The following is a 23,850-nucleotide window of genomic DNA, read 5'->3' on the forward strand; positions in this document are numbered from 1 at the left end:
CGACTTTGGAAAATGTATGAATTCCGGAAGTCGATAGAAATGCGCCAGAATTATTGTTAGCCAGGATAAGTCCTGAGGAATTCAAGTCAGCGCAGATGGAGTGCCCCACTCTTAAGCCCCTCTTTGAGTTAACGGGGAAAAATACGGGTCTAAAGGAAAAGGACTATTATTGTCTTGAAAATGGAAAACTGTTTTGGTTTCAGGAGGATCACATGGGTAACACTAGAAAATTAACGGTTGTCCCGGAAAGTTTGAGAAGTAAAATACTTACTCTTTGTCAGGAGGGTACCTCTGCAGATGAGGGAATGACAAAGTCTGGGGAAAATTTGAGTCAAAATTTTTTCTGGTCTGGTTGCCTTAAGCAAATGGAGAAGTTGATCGGAGCTAGACATAAACGTCAGAAAGCTGGGAAGTCAACTGATAAGAAGAAAGCCCTTTTGAAACTAATTTCAATTATTCGAGAGGTATTTTTTGGAATCAATTTTAATGCAAGGCGATGGCGCCGATTTCTTTATTTTTGTTCTTACTTTTTGAGGAGCAAAAAGAAAAAAAGAAAGAAAATTCGACTTAAAGAGTTTCCCTAGCATGGAAAACTTTGATGACAGTCATAAAATAATGTTCCACTTACTAAAGTTTCAATGTAGTTGCAAAATTTTTAAAATTTTGGTTTTGTGTATGTACAAGTATACTGAATGTATTAAGTATGTTATCATTTGTGATTGAATCTGTTCATCATTTGACAAATGATTGATTAATGATTTTTCAGGTTTCTTAATTTTTAAATTGGTTGAAAATTATTTTTAGTGACATTACTAAAAATCTGAAAATGTGTTAACTGTGCATTTTTAAAGCAACTGCACTGGTCACGTTATTATGCTATACATCTTGAATGTTTTGAAAGTTTAATTTAAACTAAAATTTTGAAATTTTATATGAGTTAAGACCAGACAAGCTGTTTATTTTTGTATCACAACCAACTTATAGGAAAGAAATACTTGATATTTTGATATGAATTTGCATTATATATTATTATTGTTTAATTTCTTAATGGATTTGAAAGTTCTAAAGGGGGGAGGAGTTGTGGCATAGTACGCTTTCTATCAACGAATGCTACTGTTTCCCACACTTTTTACTCATTCCCACGCTTTGAAGCCAGCTGCATCGAATTCTTTCAAATCCATAAAACACTAGGTTCCGCCCCCAAGCTGACCTTTGGCCGTTTTGGCTCAAGTTTAACATTCCGTTCCCAGGATGGCCACCTGCATCCATGGACCAGCTGCATCCTTGGGAAAGCAGTGAGAGAATCCCCGTTTATTTTCCAAGAAAAAGGGGAGATGAATTTTGCGGGGGCTGGGGCGCGGCCGACTCGGAAAACGAGGAGAACGATCAAAAACTTTGGAGAGGTCAGTCATGTTTTTCTGACTCTCCAGAAATCTATCTAACCACGAATCAATTGTGTACTTCAGAATCTTGTAAATAGCTGTGTAAATAAACAATGTTAAGTTTACCCCTGGTAACTACTTGCTTTCCACTCAGCCACACATACTACCATTACGCCACAATATATATATATATATATATATATATATATATATATATTTTTTTTTAACTACCAAACCATATATAGAGCTGGAAAAATCACAACGAATTCAAATTTGCATCTCTTGCCATTTTCGACTCATATCCAGTGATGTTCCCATCAATTTTTCTGAGGGTATACTCCTAGTTATGCACAATATGTGTATGCGATCATGTACCATGTACATAATAGGTCATAATATTAAAATTTTTGAAGCTTGACTTTATATGCTATATTTCTAAAAAATGTTTGAGAGTATACGGCGTATACCCTATGGGAACACCACTGCGTCATATCCTTATATAAATAATAGACGATGAACGAGTAACCTGCATGTTTTAACAACGAAATAAACTCGCGCCACGGCATGATAATTTGGTTATATGTTTTCGTACTGTTTAACATGCAGGGAAAGGCTTTATTTTGACAAGGCTGAATTCGATCCGGCAACTTAACAGTTTTACTGGTAATAGTGTCATTTTAGAATAATGAAGAAACTAAAAAATGGTCAAGAATGAACGCTACCTAACCGAGATTAGGGTTAATCCACTAGATTTAAGGTTAAAATGTCAACTATTAAAATATCACCAAATAGGCAATGACTTCGTCCAAACGTAGAAACAATTTTCACCCGTCATACCATGACGGGCGATTTTCGAGTTTTTAAATAAATAAAGTGTTTGTAATTGATTTCAGCGCATAAGGAATTTTCAATTGGAGGGTAAAAGCACTGAATGTTGGGTGCCCTTTGTTTTTGTCAATTACAACAAACGTGATGAAGAAAAAACAATAATAATGTGAGTGAAATGAAAATACAGAAATATGAGATTAGGATCATTTCTGTTTGAAATCTTAAATAAAATTTTAGCAGTGAGCTTTTTTTTTTTCCAAAATTTGGAAATCTGACAACAACCCTTTAAAACGCCTAGCAGAGCAAGAAAAAGGCTTAGGGCTCGAAGTCAGAGTCGGACTGAGTTTGGAGTAAAAGCATCCGAGTCAGAGTTGGGAGTGTCAAAGGTTTGAAATTCCAAGGGTCAGAGTTGGTCATTTTCCCTCAAAGTTCGCAACTCTGCCATTGCTAGCGGAGCTCACTGTAAAATATTCCGAAGCGTTACTGTTTATTTCCGCAGAACATTTCGGATTTCACAGGTTTCTATCCCATGTCTTGAGAAAAATCAAGTATCTTTGTCAAAAAGTTTCCTGAATTGCTACAAGTTGCACAAGTGCAGGCTACTCACTGTTGTGAAAAATACTTAAAGCTACCAGTATAAAGGCTAACTGAGCGTATTTAATAAATGTATCGCTCGATTACGGCCCGTCGAGATTGATAAAGCTCCTAATAAGAGAGAATAAGTCTCTGGATTCCGTAGCTTTACAAGAACGTTAGATTCATGGTAATTGCCAGCAATTCTGTCTTAGCTTTGGTCATGTTTCCAATAATACTACAGGAGCTTTCTTGGAAAAGTTATTGGCCCAGACATCTCTCCCGCTGCTGCTTCTTAATATTTTATTTGATTCCGTTCATCATTTCTTCAGAAATGTCAGTCACGCATGTTGATGAAAACATTCAGTTGCTCCTCTATCATGAACGAATTGACGCAAAAAACCACTCAGCCCTAAATAATGTATGGGTACTTGCGGGTATCGTTCGAATTCTTACTACAGATTTTGAGGTAGAATGGCCACAAGAAAATTGGTCACATACAAACGTACACACAATATTCTTGAAGAAAAGTTCAAAACAGTTCAGCGAACGTCAGAACTGAACGCCGTCAGAACGTTTTACAGTTGGTAGATAGCGAGTCACAAGAAATAAGATAACTTAAAAAAGGAAAAGTGCGTTTCTTCTAGGGCCGTATGCAAGGGGGTGGTTTATAGGGTTTAAACCCCCTCCGAAATTTTTCATCCAAAGAAATGCTTTCCATTATTTATTTTATTTATTTATTTATTTGTATTTTGGAGACAAAAATAATATTGTTGTTATTATTATTATTTCAATTTTATTTGGGAAATTTAATAAGTATGACTGAAAATTGTACAAACTCATTGTGTATTTATGGTAGTTTATGGTAGTTATTGAGAAATTCATTTATTATGTAACAACATGGCGTTTTGTAGGAGAACATCCCAACCCTCCAATTAGATAATCTATTGCAACAAAAATCAATAGAATACACATGAAACCAAATTTGATAGATCATATAAGTGTTTCAAAAAAATGTGTTTCGTAAAACCCCCTCCGAAACAAAAGTCTGGTTACGGCCCTGGTTTGCTCGTATTCTATTTGTTTACTGAAAAACAGCCGAGAGTTTCGAATCAAAATGGAAGCAATTTTTTAGAATTTATCAAGAAACTCATTTAATCCAGTTCAATTTTTAACGGAGACATTTATTAAAGGCAGCCACCATTTATTTGCAAATTTGATGTTTAACAGCATTTTTGCACATTTACAATTTTCTTACCAACTGAATGAGCGAATTTTGAACCGGCGAGCTCCTGGACTGGCGACATTTTGAACGAGTAACATTTTGGCCAGGCGAGCGACATTTTGGACCGGCGACATTTAGGACAGGCGACATTTTGACCCCAAACCTAGCCTACTGGATGCCCTGCTTGATGCGTCAGATATCCGGGTATTAAACAGAGTCAGGGGCGGATCCAAGGGGGGGGCAACGGGGCAATTGCCCCCCCCCCTGGACAAATGAAGGGGCGCCCGTGGGGACGGGCGCCGGGAGCCGCTGCCTAAAAAAAAAAAAAAAAAAAAAGAAAAAAAAAAAAAAGAGGTTACGCACAGTCACCAAAAAGGCAAGTTTCTGAGGACTCCCCCCCCCCCACCGCCACCAAAACAAAAGCTCTGGCTTGCTTTAACCTGCTCTGCTCTCCAAGTATGCAATAAAATATTACACGCGCCCTCAATCATCAATCACATCAATGGTTGCTAACTCCTGGCTTTCGATTAGTTTAACATCGTTTTTCTATTTTCGATTTTACGCTACTAACACCGGTTCTCATCATGCATGCAGTGGGGCGAATACACGGCCTTCTAAGGGGCGCAATTTCCGCTATTTATAAGTTTTCTCTCTGAATTCAGAGGGAATGTTTTGAATCTTGATACAAAAAAAAAATATTTGTCTCCTTCACCGGTTCTTAAACAGTATGTAGTGGGGCGCATCCGCAGCCTTCTTAGGGGCGCAATTTTTGCAACCTATAAGTTTTCCCTATAAATTCAGAGGGAATGTTTTCAAATTAGCTGCAAAAAAAGGGGGGGGGGATATTTGTCTCCTTCACCGGTTCTCAACATGCACGTAGTGGGGCGCCTTCGCGGACTTCAAAGGGGCGCAATATCTGCAAAGTTTCCCTCTAAATACATAGGGAATGTTTTGAAAATTTTTACAAAAATAATGAGAAAATGTTTGGAAAAATGTTTTGTCTCTGTCGCCGGTTCCCAACCTGTATGAAACAGCGCTCATCCACGGCCTTCTATTGGGTGCAATAACCGCAACAAATGAGTTTACCCCCTAAATTCAGTGGGAATAGTTTGTAATTTGTTTAAAAAAAAGGAGGGGGGGATTATTTGTCTCCTTCACCGGCTCTCAACCTGTGTGTAGTGGGGGGCGCATCCCAAACCTTCAAAGGGGCGCAACATCTGCATTTTATAAGTTTTTTCCCTCTAAATTAAGAAGAAATGCTTTAAAATTTGTTACAAAAAATAAAATAAAAGAGAAAATAGAAAGGAAAACCAATTTTCTCCTTCACTGGTTCTCAACCTGTATGGAGGGGGGGGGGGGAGGCTCATCCCCGACATTCTAAGGGGCGCAATATCTGCAATTTATAAGTTTCCCCTCTAAATTCAGAGGGAATGCTTTGAAATTTGGAACAAAAAAAAAAATGGAAATATTTAGAAAAAAGAATTTTCTCCTTCACTGGTTTTCAACCTGTGTGGAGAGGGGCGCATCCAAGGCCTTCTAAGGGACGCAATATTTGCAACCTATAGGTTTTCTTTATGAACTCAGGAGAAATGTTTTCAAATTTGAAGCAAAAAAAAAAAAAAAAAATATTTTGAAAAAATATGTCTCCTTTAACGGTTCTCAACATGCATATAGTGGGGCACATCCACGGTCTTCTAAGGAGCGCAATGTCCACAATTTATAAGTTCTCCCTCTACATTCAGAGGGAATGTTTCGAAATTTGTTACAAAAAAAAAAAAAAAGAAAATTTGAAAAAATTATTTGTCTCGTTCACCGATTCTCAACCTGTATGTTGTAGGGGTGCATCCCCAACCTTCAAATGGGCGCAATATCTGCAATTTATAAGTTCTTCCTCTGCATTCAGGGGGAATGTTTCGAAATTTGTTACAAAAAAAAAAAGAAAATTTGAAAAAATTATTTGTCTCCTTCACCGATTCTCAACCTGTATGAAGTGGGACGCATCCGCGGCCTTCGAAGAGGCGCAATGTTCACAACTTAAAAGTTTTCCTTCTAAATTCAGAGGGAATGTTTTAAAATTTGCAGCAAAAAAAAAAAAAAAAAAAAGATGCTGGAAAAATTAATTGTCTCCTTCACCGGTTCTCAATATGGATGTGATGGGGCGCATTCGAGGACTTCAAAGAGGCGCAATATCTGCAAAGTTTTTCCTCTAAATTCAAAGGAAATGTTTTGAAACTTTTTACAAAACGAATGAGAAAATATTTGGAAAAATGTTTTGTTTCTCTCCGTCGCCGGTTCCCAACCTGTATGAAGCGGCGCAACATGGGTGCAATAACCGCAACTTATGAGTTTGCCCCTAAATTCAATGGGAATGGTTTGCAATTTTTTACAAAAAAAAAAAAAAAAAAAGGGGGAAAGGGGGGGGATTATTTGTCTCCTTCGCCGGTTCTCAACCTGTATGTAGTAGGGGCGCATCCCCAACCTACAAATGGGCGCAATATCTGCAATTTATAAGTTTTCCCTCTATATTCATAAGGAATGCTTTGAAATTTGGTACAAAAAAAAGTGGAAATATTTAGAAAAAATAATTTTCTCCTTCACTGGTTTTCAACCTGTGTGAAGAGGGGCGCATCCGAGAAACTCTAAGGGGCGCAATATCCGCAAAGTTTTCCCTTTAATTTCAGAGGGAATGTAATTATATGTTCAATTGTTTTATTTTCGTACTGCGATTGCGACGCCTTATTTTCAAGAAAAAATAACTTAAAATGTCATATAACGTTGTGTATATAATGTAAGTGTTAATGGACTCCAGATTTTGCAACAATTTTTTATGGTCAAACTCCGGTTACCAGGACTTTTGCGCTGCTCAGAAAAAGCACTTTTTCTCACAGTTGAAATGCTTCCAGTAAAATAATGAAAACATCTGGAAAAGCTTAACGTGGGAATTTCTGAGAAGCGATAACAGTCCTGTGTTAGTGACAGTGTAGTCTATCCTTTGAAGTGAGGGACAATAGGAAGGAACGCAAAGTAAACAGGGTCATATGGATTTTAAAACTGGACATAGCTACCTTTAGCAGTATTTGCTCATTGTAAGCTTCTCCCATGAGGGAAAGAGGTAAGAGCCTCTTATTAGAGTGACAAAGACCACACATCCTTTGAAGTATACCAAAGAATTAGAAACCTTTTAACACTTTTAAAAGGTAGAGATGAGCTGCCAGAATTGTAACAGGTTGCGGCCAGATGTGAAGAATATTTTAATAGGGTTATTTCCCACTGATAGTTTGATTTTTCCGTCGTGAGTTAAGGGGGACATATTTTTAGGAACTGGCAATCCTGGTCTTTGTCCGAATCACTCGTGTTTAGTGGGCTTGGATAAGTTTCCTGTCAAAATTAGTTTTGTGCATTTAAAATTTGATTGATGTCTACCAGTAAAAAAACATCAGGCGCATTTAATCGTAAAAGGAAATTACGACAATTAAAAGAAGATGAAAAACAATCAAAAGCTTTGCAGAAGTTTTTTTCAGCTTCCGCATCGGACTCCAAGAAACTGGATGACAGAAATGTGGATCAATCTTCCAAGGGAATGTCAGGACCGTCGACAAGTCAAACTGTAAGTTTAATTTGATTCATATTACATTATAAAATAGTATCAGTAAATTGAAATTAAAGCGTCCATCATTTCAATTGTTTTAGCTATGAAAATTAATTGTGCATTGACTATTGACTTATTCTATAATTAATACAAATTGATTGTTTCTGAAATAGCATTGTACACTTCTCTCATTTGGTGCTTAAGCCGAACTTTTTGCTTTAAATTGCATTTTTGTGATAAATCGCTGTTGAAGAAAAAAAATGCTTGTTCAATGAAAGGATAAAAAAACAAAACATATTTATGTCCAAAATATTATTTCCAAATACTGCAATTTATAAATTTCCCACATTTTATAGTGTCTCATGCTTTAAATCAGATCACCATTTGGACTAGTTATGTTTTTAATTAATGAAAAGCATACTTAGCATTTACACTTCTGTTTTGACTTATATATAAAATTGTAATTGTAGTTTAAATTTCAACTATGTTAAACGCTATATTCATTTTTGCACAGCTGAATATTTCTATTTTTTTCCCTCTATGTGATTTCTTTCTTTCTTCCTTTCTTTCTTTTCTTTTTCTTTTTTTTTTTTTTTTTTTTTTGAAGTTTTTAAAATAATTATAATATTGGCTTTACAGATGTCTCTTTCTACTTCAATTTCCACTCCCATGAGACTGAATGAAAATTTTGCTTCTGAAATAGAAGATGACGATCAATCGGTCGAAGCTATGTCAGGACAATCGACAGGTCAAACAGTAAGTTGATTTACATTACATTATAAAATAGTATAAATAAATTGTATTTAAATCGTCCGTCATTTCAATTGTTTTATCTATGAAAATAGATTATGCATTAACTTATTTTATAATTAGTACGCATAACTCACGCTTCAACTCAGATTCAGATTACCATTTGGACTAGTTATGTTTTCAATTAATGAAAAGCATACTTTAGCATTTACTTCTGTTTTGACTTATACATAAATTGTAATTGCAGTTTAAACTTCGACTATGTTAGACGTTATATTCATTTATGGGCCGGATACTCCTTTTTAACCCCCTCTATGTGATTATTTATTTATTTATTTTAATAATAATTATATTGGCTTTACAGGTGTCTCTTTCTACTTCAATTTCCACTCCCTCGAGACTGAATGATAATTTTGCTTCTGAAATAGAAGATGACGATCAATCGGCCGAGGCTATGTCAGAACAATCGACAGGTCGAACAGTAAGTTGATTCATATTACAGTATAAAATAGAATAAATACAATTGAAATTCAATCGTACATCATTTCAATTGTTTTAGCCATGAAAATAAATTATATATTAACTTATTTTATAATTAGTACAACGCATTGCTCACTCTTCAACTCAGATTACTATTTGAACTAGTTATGTTTTTAATTAATGAAAAGCATACTAAACATTTACTTCTGTTTTGACTTATATAGAAAATATTGGATTATTTACATATCTTTCTAACTGACTATGTGTTTCACTTTTTCGTAAAAAAGCGAAAATGCCTTACTTCATTTTCGCTATTGAGATAGTGTTTTCGCATTTTGCGAAAAAATGCGACCATAGCGGAAACCCTAGTGTATGTGTGTGTGTTGTTTTACAAATATTTTTATTACCGTCCTTACAGTTCTCTTCAACGAAACTGAATGAGTTTGACGCTTCTGAAATCAAATATGGTGATCAATCTGGAGAAACTACGCCTGGTCAAGAAATCAGTATAACTGTAAGTTGATTCAATATATAATACAAGACAGTACAGTGGAAGTTAAATTTCACTATGATTCCTTGGTGTGATTTTTTTTTTCATAAGTTTCTTTTTTCGTCTGAAAAATAACATTCAGTCTGGCTCTGATAAAAAGATGTGTGTCCTTGACCCTGCTAATATCATCTCTTGTTCCAAATCAGATGAGAGTTTTCTTCTTCATTTGTATTAGTTTTCTCCAAATTCTTAACATTGGCTCTTATATCGTTTTTCATCTAGGCGTTTTATGTCAGATTTAATTTTCCCCAAAAAAATAGCTTTTAAGAGAAATAGTACTACCTGAGCAAAACTTAGGTTTGATTGAATCGACAAAGCCCTTCAGTCGCATGTTTTCTTTTGTTTGTTTTAAAAAGTGAGAACTATTTGTTGAAATTTGAACATTGTAAACACACTTAATCTTTAACTGCGAACGTGAAAAAATTTAGTACTATAAGTGACATGACGTTTCACAGCTTACTGTTTTCAAAGTCAATTTTGTAGCAAAAATAATGAAGAATTTTAAAAATTTATGTGCCTACTTAATTATCGGTGTGTAACAAAAAACCTATAAGTAATTTCAATAAACTTTATATCAAATATTTATTTAAAAAAAGGAACGAGATATAACAGTTTGTAGTACTTTTCAGCCTTAATCTACATGAGATGCTTGTTTTCTTATTTTAATTGACCCTATACAAGTATACGATAAATTTAACACATGTCACTTAAAATTTGATCTAGAAAGAAAGAAGAAAAAATCAACTACGTATTTCTAGAAACAAAATAATAAAACTCCGAGAATGACTAAGGCATGGGATCTGATCAACGGGAGAAGTGATCCATTCCATGAATCAATTTGACCTTCATTAAAATAATTTTTTTTTCTGCAGGGTAGTGGACAATTTTTATTGTCCGTTTTTCACTAGTTGAGACTTGGCCACGCCCCCAACACGTGGTATCGGAAGATTCTATATGCGTCTTTTGGGGATGAGGCTTCAGACCAACACTGAGAAAGGTTGCAATTGGCCATCGTTATCGCGCTGTAAGACGACAAGTGTTCTATAATTTTCTAAGAAATTACCTCCCACCTTCTTTCCCGAAAAAAAGGTGTGCTACTAAGACAATTGTTCGACTTAAAAGTATTTTAAGATTTGCAGTGTATTTCTATACGTTTTGGGTTAATTTATCATTGGTTTTGCGAAGGAAATCCTAAACTTTCTGTCTTTCACGCTAAGTAAACATTTTCTGAAAACACGGTGAACAGTTGCATGTGAAATTGGAAGGAAAATTTTTCCTTCTATTCTGCGGAAACTTTCACAGCTCTCAAACGTGGGTTTTTCATAGGTATTCTAATTATAAATCTCTAATCGCATATTGTTAACTTTGCTGGTCAACCATTTCTCACCTTATTTTCGATCCGATTTTCTTCTTTAAAGCGTTTATTAAATATTACACAGTGCTTAGGGATCAATGAACTACTTTTGCAATATTTTGAACTGTTTTACTTCGAATATAATAAAGAATTAATGCGTTTTCGAATTGTGTTTGTTGTTACTTTGCGAATACGAGTCATTTTTAAAATAATACGTAGATTTGCAAAGTGAACAAGCAAAAACTAATGCTAAAAGATTTTTTAACTATCACCGCATTGAAAAAATAACAACAAAAAAAAAAAAAAGAAAAAAGAAAGAAAGAAAACGACAGACGATAACTTTAATTTCGAATTTTTCTGAAAATATTTCTCTGTCACCTCATTTTTGGCCCATTTCAAAGTCAATATTTTGTAAAAAAAAATGTTGAATTGATGTAATCATGTAGAGACAGTATGAAAAAGTATTGAACTACTATTTCGATTCCTAGGCACTTCATTTTTAACCATACACATTTAAAGCCTACGAACAATTTTGGAAGCCTCAGTAGGTAAGTTGCACTCTGTGTGACACATTTCAATACTTTAGTACTATTTTTTTTTTCCAATATGGCTTTTATTCTTCAGAAATGAAAAAATTAACAAAAAAAAATTACAGCTTTTCACATGCCAATATGGTTATCTACAGAATAATTGAATAAGTGCCTGAAACAACGTTTTACGTTACTGTTTTAACCTATTTATTTTTGTAAATACGAAAAAATATACATGCTTTTTTTATTCAAGTTTTTTCGATAACTCTAAAAGTAATTCAGTTCTTCCAGTACTTTTACGGAACAGCGTTACGTGTGGGGATCATAAAATAGGCAAAAGTTTGTTGCCCGTATTCTAATACAGATCCGAACAAGGACGGACACAAGGGAGGGGCGATGGGGCGACCGCCCCTTCCTTGAGTCGAGATGCAGAACTCTTCCACGGCATGCCTTTGATACTGAAGTTGAAAATTGTTTTAGCCTATCTTCAATAGTTTGACGAAGCTCTTGCTGTCTGGAAAATGAAAGTGTAGCACATATCTTATTCTTAACACATTACTGATAGAGATCTGAACTTTGTATAGGAAGTATTTCAAAGTTCCAAAAACTCAATTTTAGAAGATTTTAGATGATATTAAATAGGGTTATAGGGTTCAAGGGCTCTTCTCAGAAAAGTTTGGAAAATTGAAGTCCCCCCCCCCCAAAAAAAAGAGGAACTTTAATGGGACACCTTTGATGGCGTTAAGGTATGGGATGGGGTTTGGTACACTCCTCCGCAATTTTGTAGAAAAGGAAGTCCCTCCCCTTCCCAAAATAACTGAAATGAGACGATCTTTCATGGTGTTTGGAAAGAGGGGGCGGAGGTTTGCGAATTTATAAAAGGGTAAGGGTGTGAAATCAATCGCTCCCTCCTTGAATAGCTTCTGGATCCGTCCTTGGCTCTGAATGTAAAATGCGTTATTTTTGTCAAGAAACGTTGCTATAGTCAACCTATTCAGTTGTTCAACATATCCCACACTGGCAAGGAAACTGACTCAATCACAAGAAAAAAAAACAGCAATGGAGAAAATTAAGGTTTGACTCAATAGTAATTTTAAGTGATTTAGTCTCAAGCATTACAATATGCGCAGTCAACTTATTATGTGATGTTTATTAATTAGTTTTTGAAGTATAGATACATAATGCATACTTTAAGCTCGAAAAATATTCTTCCAAATTATGAAACTTTAATAATGTGTCATTATTGATGAAATCGTTTCTACGCCCCCCCCCCCCCGCACCATTTAGGTGAGCTAACTTTGCGGTTTTTGTGTCGAGAAAAAGCACTAAATTTAGATTTTAAATCAGTAGCCGGTACGGTTTTTCCAGATTTTGAATTGTGTCACTTTCCTTGCCGGAGTGCGATATGATTCTTTATTAAAAACATACATGATCATAAACAAATTGTGACTAGAGCTATCCAGGAAGGAGGGGGGGGAGCCGGTCTTTTCCCTTAAAACAATTGTTACTGCGATTTTGGTGACTTAGAGCAAACCTAAGGAGTCGTTCCCAAATGATGTCACGCTTGAAAGGGGTAGGGAGAGAGGGTTCGGGGTTTATGAACTTCGGACAGTTAGTCTCAAGGGTGAAGGAGGGGATTATAAGAAATATGACTTCACATATTTTGGTCCAAATAAAAGCGTTCGTTATAGCAATATGTTCATCGAACATTGCGTGAGATGTGACGAGGGGAGAGGCTAAGGTGAAGTGTAACGTCCTTTATGGACAATCCGTGTTTACGTTAGGCTACTGTGTACTGAAGTGTTATAACTAACTTTGTTTCTGCCTCCCCCCCCCAGAAACGAAGTTGGTTACCTCCCCCCCCCCCCCGCCTTGAAAATACTCGCCCTGGGGGTAGTCGTCATCTCTTAAGCCGGACCCAACCGATGAACCTATAATTTTAAAACAGTATTCAAACCAAAGACACTTTTTATAACGCATCGCAAATTATTACATATTTCTAAACATTAATATTCATGCAATACTTAGAGAAATAGCCTTGATTTTAATAGTCAATTGCTTTAAATATTTCAGATTGATTTTTTATTGTTTTCTCATTTACTTTTATTTCTCACATGTAAATCCTTTCTGGAACAATTGCCCCGTCCCCGCCTTTGGTTCAACCAAGTATTTTTTTTTGGGGAGGGGGGGAGGGGGGGGGCAACTTTTGTTCGAATAATGTTTTCATCATTTTTCAAAAATAACTGCTACTGTAGATCTACTGACTGTATATCCGCTCTATATGATCTGAAATTTTGTACAATCCATACAGATGCATCAAAAAGACCCAACCCGTAAGAGCTACTGAGTCACCTCCCCCCCCCTCAAGAAAAGGGAGAGGGAGATGGAGAGAGATATTAAGTCTTCAAAACGAACGCAACCCTTAAGCATTTCAATGCCACAGTCTGTGTGGCAATGAAGTTTTCCTGTCCCCCCTCCCCCTTTTTTTCATCAGCGCACTTGCAATTTCGAATATAGGACGTTAGTGTTTAAAAGGATATCGTTCAAAATTCAGAAAGCCTATCCTTAATAGAAATGTTTCATTCGGAAAACAAAATACCTTACTTTTTTTTGTAAATACAATATTTTTGTTCTGAAATTTTCAGTTTAAAAAGTATAGATTCCCCATAGACGACAATTACGCGAAGCTAGAAACGAAAGGAAAGAACACAAAGACACTTTTACAAATTTAAATGCCTGCCAAATTTAGGGTTGTCTCAATGGAAAGCGGCAGCGATCACCCCCGCGCTAAACTTAGCTTTGCTTTCGGGAAGGCGTTCCGAAGTCTCTTCTCCTCATGAACGCACAATATCAACAAAGAAGCAAATCTCTGAAGCTAGATGCATTGAATCCTTTTTCCAGCCTCCCCACAGGCGTGATGTTTCAGATTGCGTTGTTCAAGCAGCTTCCAAGTCCGTTGGAGGTGATATATTAAATACTGAAGAAATGACTGTTCTGCCTTCTGCCGACTCTACTGCATGTAAAAAGTCAAATGTTCCTTACGATATTGGAAATTTTTTAGGTAAAAATATAGATGATTACTCCAAATACCAGCTACTGTCAAACCCTGGAGGCCCAAGGATGATTACAAATTTCCAGTTTCCTTGCACACGGTCAAAGGAAAGGTAGTGAAAAGATATTTTTCTCATAAATATCTTATTAAATATCCTTGGCTTGTGTTTTCACATGCTCAGCAAGGTTTGTTTTGTAAGTACTGCCCTTTTTTTGCAATCGGTGGCGTTGGTGGAAGTCAAAAAACAGTGCCTTTGCAAAAGCTTGTGACTAAACCGTTGCTAAACTTTAAGGACATTGCAGGACACAATGGAGATTTGGAGTTGCATTCTAATCATCACTACCACAAACGAGCAGTAGAACAGGGGATTGCATTCCTGCAAACATTTGATAGGCCAGACTTGGAAATAGTTAATCTTGTGAATGAGCAGCATCTCAAAGAGGTAGAAGCAAATAGGGAACGTCTTCGTCCGATTGTTGAAACAGTTATTTTTCTCGGGCGGCAAAATCTTGCATTCCGTGGACACCGAGATGACGGGTCAATACTTTTAAACGCTGATACATCTGGTGGTGCCTCCGACGTAGCAGTTAACGAAGGGAATTTTAGAGAGCTTTTGAAATTTAGAGTATCTGCTGGGGACCAAAAACTGGAGAAGCACTTACAGTCAGCTTCCGCTAATGCGACATACATTAGTAAGACCACACAAAATGCTCTCATTTCATGCTGCGGAAAGGAAATATTGGAGAAGATTTTGTCTAACGTGTGAGCGTCGCAGTATTATGCACTACTTTTTGACGAGACAACAGATCTGTCACACTCGTCACAACTAAGCCTTACGATTAGATACGTTAATGATGGTGGCATTCGTGAGGATTTTATAACCTTCGTAGATGCATTTTCAGAAATAGATCCCACTAAACATAATGATTATGGATCTGAGGAAGATGATTGGAAGGCTATAGAGAAATTAATCACTAACGAAGAAACTACAGACGAAACCGCCACACTAACAGAGTTGTCCTTGACCGGTAAGGCTATCGGTCAAATTGTGTTATTTCAACTGAAAAATAGACTGCAGCTTCCTTTAGAACTCTGTGTTGGAATAGGAACAGATGGATGCGCGGTCATGCTTTCTGAAGTTCGCGGTGCAGTCGCGGAGGTTCAGAAAGAAGCAAAAAACGCCATCAGGACACCCTGCTACAGTCACAAGCTGAATAATTCCATTTCACGCAGTTCAAAAGTGCCCACTATCCGAGATGCTGTAGCAGTTATAAAGGAAATAGTTTCCTTTTTCAAGGCCCATCCAAAGAGGAAGACTGTTCTCTTGAGCACCTTGGGATGTGCCCTGACATCCTTATGTGAGACTCGGTGGGTGGAGAGACACAAGGCTGTGCTTCAGTTCTCTGTCGACCTCCCGAAGGTAGTTGAGACCTTAGAAAAAATACCAGGATGGCGTAATCCAAGCACAGCTGGCAAGGCTACTTCATTAGTGACAGCAGTTTGTAACGCCCAATTTATAGTGGCTATATTGTGCCTCAGCGATATACTGTCCTTAACTCACTCTTTGAGTAAATTGTTGCAAAAGAAAGCCCTTGATATTCATGAAAGTTCTGTGCTGGTAAAAAATACAATAAGCATTCTAGCCAGACGAAGAGAGAATTTAAGTTCTAGCTTTAGCAGAATCTGGCAACGAGCACAAAACTTAGCCGAAGAGCTAGAGATTGAGCTAAGCATTCCACGGATCCCTTCACGTAAAGGACGGCAAATCTATCGTGCAAATTACGATACAAATTCAGCAGAAGAATATTTTAGGGTTTCAGTATATGCACCTGTTCTAGACTTCGTTCTAGCAGATTTGCGAGAAAGATTCTCAGCTGAAACATTAGACGCGTTTCAGCTGTTCATTATCATACCAGAAAATATTGTTAAGATAAATCTGGAAGAAAATGATGAAATTGTAGCATCCCTCCTCGATCGCTTCGGACTTCTCCTTGACGTCGAAAGAGGAAGTGCCGAGTTTCTGCTGAAAGATGAACTCTTATTATGGAAGGAAAAATGGGTTGAAGAAATGGGAAAGAAAGCAGAGCTTCCCGTAACTGCTTTAAACGTATTGCTTAGCTGTGATGCATTTCCCATCATACGAAAATGTGTCCAAATCCTTGCAACACTTCCAGTAAGTAATGCATCCTCTGAAAGATCATTTTCCTCGCTGCGACGCCTTAAGACGTATTTAAGGACAACAATGACTGAAAATCGTCTTGTTGGTCTTGCACGTATGCATATTCACAGGAATATTACAATTGATATAGATAAAGCGATTACGAGGTTTGCAAAAAGCGGCAATAAAAGGAGAAGACAATTCAGAATATAAAACTCAGTAGCGTCACTACAAGTAGGGGAGAAAGAGGGTGGATTCTGACCCGGGTGTCACTCTTCTGAGGGATGACACTCAAAACGAATATAACATTTACAGAAAATATAAGTACCGGAATTTCCCCCAAGTTTCCCCCAATTCAATGAAATTATAAAAATATACCTGAAATTAGATAACTATCTTGTATAAATAATTGAGAAAATTAAATGGTGAAACACCTTGATCAGTTTCCTCATTTTCTCCCCAAATTTTCTACCAATGGTGAAGTTCGTTCACAAACTAACCATGAAAAATAAGCAATTTTGTACGGTACGGCATATGTTTGTTTAACCTTTTTGAGTCACAAATGGACACTGGCTGTAGAGACAGTGGTAGTAGTCCAGTTATAGTTTATTGAAGGTGAGCATTAACCCCAACTGCAGTACATAGCGGTAATAGTTTACAACTTTTTCCGTTTCTTCATTCTCTCGAAATGACACATTGTTAGTAAAACAATTAAGTTTCTGGATCCTGTTCAACCTTGGAAGCAAAGCACTTCTCTGCTTGTCAAACTGTCTCTGTTGCCATTAAATATTACTAAAATGTAAATGAAAGTATTGAATTTTACGTGCTTCCTTCAACAATCTCTTGCATGATATTGCGCGAGTTTCATTCTTGATGATGTCAGAGCGTTAGGAGATCGCTTTTGGCTATTATATAGATATTTCTGAAGTGAAAACTTCTTAAGCCATGTTGGGCATTTTTGAAGATGGGAAAAACAATAATGTTTGTTATTGGTGATAATATCACCAATATCAGAAACATTATTGTTTCAATGTTTCTCGAACACACATATTATGTGTGTTCGTCGCTGCCACGCTGAAAATGGACTGCTAATTCTAATAAGCGCAATACGAGAATTTTTGCATGAAAATCTATTTATTCATTCATTCTTCAGACTCTTCTGAATTACTTCAATTAAAAATTGGGAAGATATTTAATGATTTGTCAGGGGGCTTTCAACATTATGTTTGCAAATGATAAAAATCTACCATTTCTGAATTTTAAAATAGAAAATTTGATTTAACGATGTTCAATGATTTGAATCTTAACACAACGAGACAAAAAACTATAATCGATGCAGTCTTTGTAAGATATTTAAATAAATTTGAAGAAAAATTGCTTATTTCCTATTTTAGTTAAAAAAAACCTGTAGTATGAATTTCGGAACTAAGTGATAATAATGATGATAATGATTGAAGAGTTGTTAAAATTGTGGATAAAAATTTATAAGTCTTATTGGTATTCATTTCTAAGAATACCAACTCCTTGAATTTCATATTACATGTGTCTGTAAATATACGTTTTAAGCAAAAGCTTGCAATGTTTGTATGTAAAATAATATGCATTATTTTTGATGTACATTAGCGCATTAAATAAAAATTGTAATATAATTTTTTGTAGTCTTAGTTTATAATAACGAATAAACATACACCTCAATTAAAAGTATTTTCTGCATAATAAAATATTTGTTTACGATTCAAAAAATACACACGTAATTGTTCAAATTTTTACGTCAGTCAGCACTCGCGGAGTACCGTTTTTTACAAGGGGAGGAGGAGCTAATTACCATCCTCGGTGTCCCCCGTGCTAGAAACGCCGCCATAGAGCAATATTATATTTTGTTTCATACACGAGTGTATTTTTATTTTATACTTTTTTTACAAAACGGTCAAATGGCTGAATTTTTAAATGAAAAGACAATGTTTAACAAATCAAAATATAATTTTTTCCCCACTTCCTGAACTTTTTTTTTTTGGGGGGGGGGGGGCGCCGGCATCTCATTGGAGGGGGGGGCGCCAAAATGAGAATGAAATTGCCCCCCCCCCTGAGAGAAATCCTGGATCCGCCCCTGGTTTTGAGATTTGCAAAAGAGATTAAATTAGTTTTTTTTTCTCCCTAGATTTAATATTCATATTAAAACTTTACCTACATATTTGGTGCCCTGGTCCGGGGGAGGGGGAGGCGTCTACATTCGCCAGGAGAGCTAATGGCAATTTAAACGAGGTTGAACATGACTTCCGTTGAAACGGGTATTTCGCTCCACAGTGAAATTTCGTTTACAACGAACTTCAAAGGACCACAAATTTTGTCCGTTGTAACGGTAATTATGTTGTAAAGGAATTCAAGCAATGTATTGGAAATTTAACCGAGATTTAAAATTTATTTCTTTGAAATGGATATTTTGTTGTTTTGGTATTCGTTATAATGAGATTTTACTGAATTTAAAATTTTAATGTTACTAAATGTCAAATTGCTGAAAAAGTTCGTTTAGTGCGTTGTAATTTTTCTGTTGAATGCCAAAATTTCAGAGGACAAAGAAAATTTAATGTTCCATTTTTTACCCATGGCACATTATTAATACAATTTTTTATCAAAAACAAATAGAAATTTCGATCGTTTGGCGAAAATGCATCTGCAGGCGTTGAGTTGGCAGCATTTAGCAATGTGGTAATCCCCCGTAGGCGACTTTTCAATTACAGCAACCCTGTTTCCCACTCCCTCGTCAGCAGACGTGCCACGAGCAAGTAAACACAACTTTTCCCCAAGGTATTTTTTGTTTTTGTGTTTTGTTCAATATCCCAATTGCAGAATTTGGGAGTAACGGATTTTGATTCACGGGAGTGAGACCAATATTTTAAAGAATTTTATCGGATGTTTGCTGAAAAACCTTTTTTTGTGTGATTGGTCACTGGTCTTATTTTTGCAATTATGTTGGAGTTTTTTCAAGGTGCTTCGTCAAGTTTATTGTAAATAAAATCAGCTCATGTACAACTTTGTGACAGGTATGCCAAATATTTCTGAAGTATGCGATGACACCAGTCTTCGGCAAAGAATTGTGTACCTTTCTGAAGAGCTATAAATGCAGATCATATTTATGTTGGATGTAGTCAAAAGGTGAAATAAAGTATGGCTGACCACACGGTCTGTTGGTTGACAGTGTCAGACCGGACATTGACTTTCTGGCGCTGTATGGATATTGGATTATGCAAACTGAGAGACACGTGTGTTTGTTTTTTGAATTGAGAATTTGCATTTATTGCTTTTGTTTAGGAGAATTCTAAGCGTTCAGGGGATGGTGTGCAAAATACTTGAAATATTTTCTTTTGATTGAAGAAAAAAAAATTTTTTTTTCATTGTTTCAATTCGTTCTATATGAATGCAGCTTTCGCAAAAAAATCAAAGAAGAAAAATTTCAACGAGGATTTCGATCAAATCGGCGTTTTCATATTTATTTACAGAAAAAATTGCTTTATCAACATTCTTGTTTTAACCCCCGCTATTATGGGAGATGTTTTGCCCGTTAAAAAACAAATAGTCGTTGAACGATTGAAAAGAAGGTTCGAGCTTTACCGAGGACATCAAAATGCCTGCTTGCCTCGATATGAACAAGCCACTAACGGATTAAATGAAGCTCACAGGCAAGAAACAATTGTTCTCAAGCAAAGATATCTGGAAGCCAAAGCAAAAAAGGCAAAAAATAACAAAAGTGATCATCACAGAACTTACAAAGAGCCCAGTGAAGGTCCGAAGTTACAATTGGTGAGTATTGTCACTTATTTGTATGAAAGCATGTTTACTGACAGTTGTAAATTTGTACCTTTAAAAATTAAAAATATTGTGTTCATCTCTTGTGAATATAAGTTACCAGTAGAATTTTATTTTGTTATTTTCCAAGAAAAACCTCTGATCGAAAAAGTCCAAACTTAAAATCAGTTCTTCTGTTGTAGTGTGTGTGTGTGGGGGGGGGGGATCTTTGCATGCTCTAATAGATAAAGGGAGAGCAAGTTTTGGAAAAGGGGAGCTTTCCCTGGTTGGCAGCATCTGAACTTGGCAGTTTCACCCTATTTCTGTGTTCATTTCGTTGAAATTTGATGCAAGAAGTTGAAAGAAGATGAGATGATTAAGAGCAGCAGTTTGAAAACTTGCTCCAGCTTGGAAACATTGAAAATATGTCTCTGTTTGCATGAGTGATATTTACTTTGTATGTAACAACCTTTTCAACTTATGTTTTCTTCCAAGTCAAAAATGCTCATTATTTAAGTGATGAGAATGTTATGTCATCTCTTATTACAAAATGTAGCTTAAAAGTGCGATGAAATAATACATCTGCCTCCCTCAAGTGACTGCTAGCAAAGGCAGCCCCAGGCTTGGATTCATACAGGGAGGGGGCAAGAAGCCCTCAAGGGACCAAAGTAGAAAACCCCGAAATGGAATAATTAATAATCAGTGATGTAACCAAAAGGAGGGTCCTCTGGGAGGTCTGGACCCTCCTTGAAGTAATGTAAGCAAATTCAAATATGAAAACATCTTTGTTTTCCTGAAAATTTGCATTAAAAATTTTTCTGCTCATGGAGAACATAAAAACTAGAATTTGCGTACTTAAAATTACTCCTTGATTAGCATAAGAAAATCAAACTTAAAAACTCATTTTTTTTTTCGTTTTTCATATAGAAAAGCGTACGGGGGAGATGGGGTACGTTGGACAATGGAGCACGTTGGACCAGTCTCAATTATTTTAATAGCATTAATATTTTAATGGTATTTTATGACCAACTAATAGCACTTATGGTCCTACAAATCTATAAAGAAATGACATTCTACAGTTATGTTGAACAAATTTTATACCAGAAAGTTATTTCAGTAGAGTCCTGAGCAGGGCCGATCCTAGGGTGTCGGCCGCCCGTGTGCAAAGACCTAATGTGCCGCCCCTCAAGAGTAATTTGCATATTTTGACTCATCTTTAACGTCCATATAAATCTTTCTTCAAATTTTTATACCAAGTTCTAATTTAAAAAAGAAAAAAAAAGAATGATGAACTTATAAAGGAAGAAAAGTCTTATAATAAGAAACTCCGTAGGTGCAATTTATATCTTTGAAGAAAGTAATAGATACCAAAATTTACTAGTCTTAAAAACGCATTTTATAGTCTGTCTTTGGTGACATCAGAGGAAAGACGGAGGAGGGGGAATCAGGGGAGGGAGGATTACTCTGAGAAAATTATCGAAATTGGCGTATGAAAAATAGTTAGAACTTAGAAACACTTAGAATATTATTCAGTAAATTACTGTCCAATAGGCAGGGCTAAAGCAGAAATACATGAAATACACCGCCAGCTCAGTCATTTCCAGCCGAGGGCTGCAGTTTCATGCTTATTAGCACTCATCAGCCCGGCATAGGAAAGTGACTGAGCTGGAGATGGAAAACCTCTTAAGGAAGCCAAGAGTGCTAATAAGCACGAAACTGCAGTCCTCGGCTGGAAATGACTAAGCTGGCGGTGTATTTCATGTATTTCTGCTTTAGCCCTGGCTATTGGGCAGTAATTTACTGAATAATATTCTAAGTGTTTGTATATTATGATACATTCATTTCATTTCATGTTATACATGTTGCAAAATAATAATAATAACGACTTAGGGCAAAAAAAAGCAAAGATATATTTTATAATTATTTAACAAAAAAGTAATACTAAATTAATTTTACCAAAAGATTTATTTCATATCTGCGCTTTTTTATTATTTATATTTTAAAGTATACTTCTAAATTTTTGAAGCCAATTGATATCTAAGAGTAAAATATGCAATAATAGATGCTATAATAAAGTTCCTGTATTAAACGATTTTTTTTTTTTGCTAAACAAGCATTCTACATAAGCAAATAATTGATTAAAGGAATAAAAAATTTTGACTTAAATTCAAAAAAGATTTTGTGATTAAAGATTCAAGAAGCAAGAACCTAAATTTATTTTAGTTTCATAAAAAAAATGCCCAAAGGGAACTAGTGTTTCCCCCAGACTAGAGACGTACCGATTAGCACTTTGGCCGAGTACCGAGTACACAGCCTTTCACTACTCGGCCGAGTTACCGAGTTCCAATTATGTTTTAAGAAGAACTACAAACATAGACGTAATGAATTTCAAACTTATTGGAATAGTAGAGACCTCCATGTCCATATAATAGTTTTTAAAACAAAATTCCAGCTGAATTTTAATTATGCATTATGTAAAAAATTTTGTTTGTCAAAAATTTTATAAAAAGGTAATTTTTAAATTTAAAAATAAACAAATAAATAAGAAGTATGATTATTCCAGTGGAATTAAAACAAATTATATCAATCTGTTTTAGTTCTAGTTGGGGGGGTGTGCACAGAAATTTTAGGGTTCGTCACAAATGACTTTTCTGGCCCCCCCCCCTCCATATTGTTTATCTCTCAGGGTTCGTACGCCCTTGAAAAACCTTGAAAAGTGCTTGCAAAAAAAAAGTTCATTTTCATGTGCTTGAAAACCTTGAAAAAGTTTTAAAACCTTGAAAAAGTTTCTTAGTGCTTAAATTCTCTCAAAAATCAACGAATTGTGCTTAGAAGTTTTAAAAAAGTATTTCACCAATGCAATTTTCTGAACATGTGTTCAGTATGCAACATCGCGAAAAATTGCTTCCGTGTTTGGGATTTCAATCCTTTTGCATCTTGTAAATATTTTGATGTTTTTTACAACCGAAAGATATTTTGACATATGGTACCTTAGATTAGTTTATCTACCTTAGATTAGTTTATCTTTTGTTTAATTTCATTAATTAACAAAGAAATTAATTTGGAAACCATGACAACATTGAACTTACTCGGGTTTCGCGGAAAATTGCTCTTGTGTTTGAAATTTCAATCTTTTTGCATCCTGCAAATATTTAAATATTTTGGCTAATCAAATGTTAGTTTCGCATATGCTACCTTAGATTAGTATATTTTTTGTTTAATTTTCATAAAAAACAAATAAATTTATTTCATGGGAAACATGCCACGTCGAACGAGCTCAGACTTTGCGAAAAATTGCTTCTCGTGTTTGAAATTTCAATCTTTTTGCATCTTGCAAATATTTAAATATATTCACTAATCGGATGTTATTTTCATATTTGCTACCGTAGATTAGCATATTTTATGTTTAATTTCAGTAAAATATAAGTTTATTTTATGGGAAACATGACAACATTAAACTTAATTCGCGAAAATTTGCTTCCCTTGTTTGAGATTTCAATCCCTTTGCATTTTGTAAATATTTTTATGTTTTTGGCAATTAGTAGTTATTTTGACACTGCTACATCAGATTAGCTTATTTTATTTTTTATTTTAAT

The 23,850-nt window shown here is 35.6% G+C and overlaps 1 protein-coding gene across 1 annotated transcript in view; it reads left to right on the forward strand.

Moving 5' to 3' along the window:
* The first annotated feature begins 15,439 nt into the window (after positions 1–15,439).
* LOC129220628 (cadherin-23-like) overlaps positions 15,440–23,850 on the forward strand; it is a 185,540-nt gene continuing 177,129 nt past the window's right edge. Inside the window, 1 exon segment of the mRNA XM_054855057.1 lies at positions 15,440–15,920. Within this exon segment, the coding sequence (XP_054711032.1) occupies positions 15,440–15,920 (481 nt within the window).

The sequence above is a fragment of the Uloborus diversus genome, chromosome 4 (genome assembly GCF_026930045.1).
Source record: "Uloborus diversus isolate 005 chromosome 4, Udiv.v.3.1, whole genome shotgun sequence".
In the NCBI taxonomy this organism is placed as follows: Eukaryota; Metazoa; Arthropoda; class Arachnida; order Araneae; family Uloboridae; genus Uloborus; species Uloborus diversus.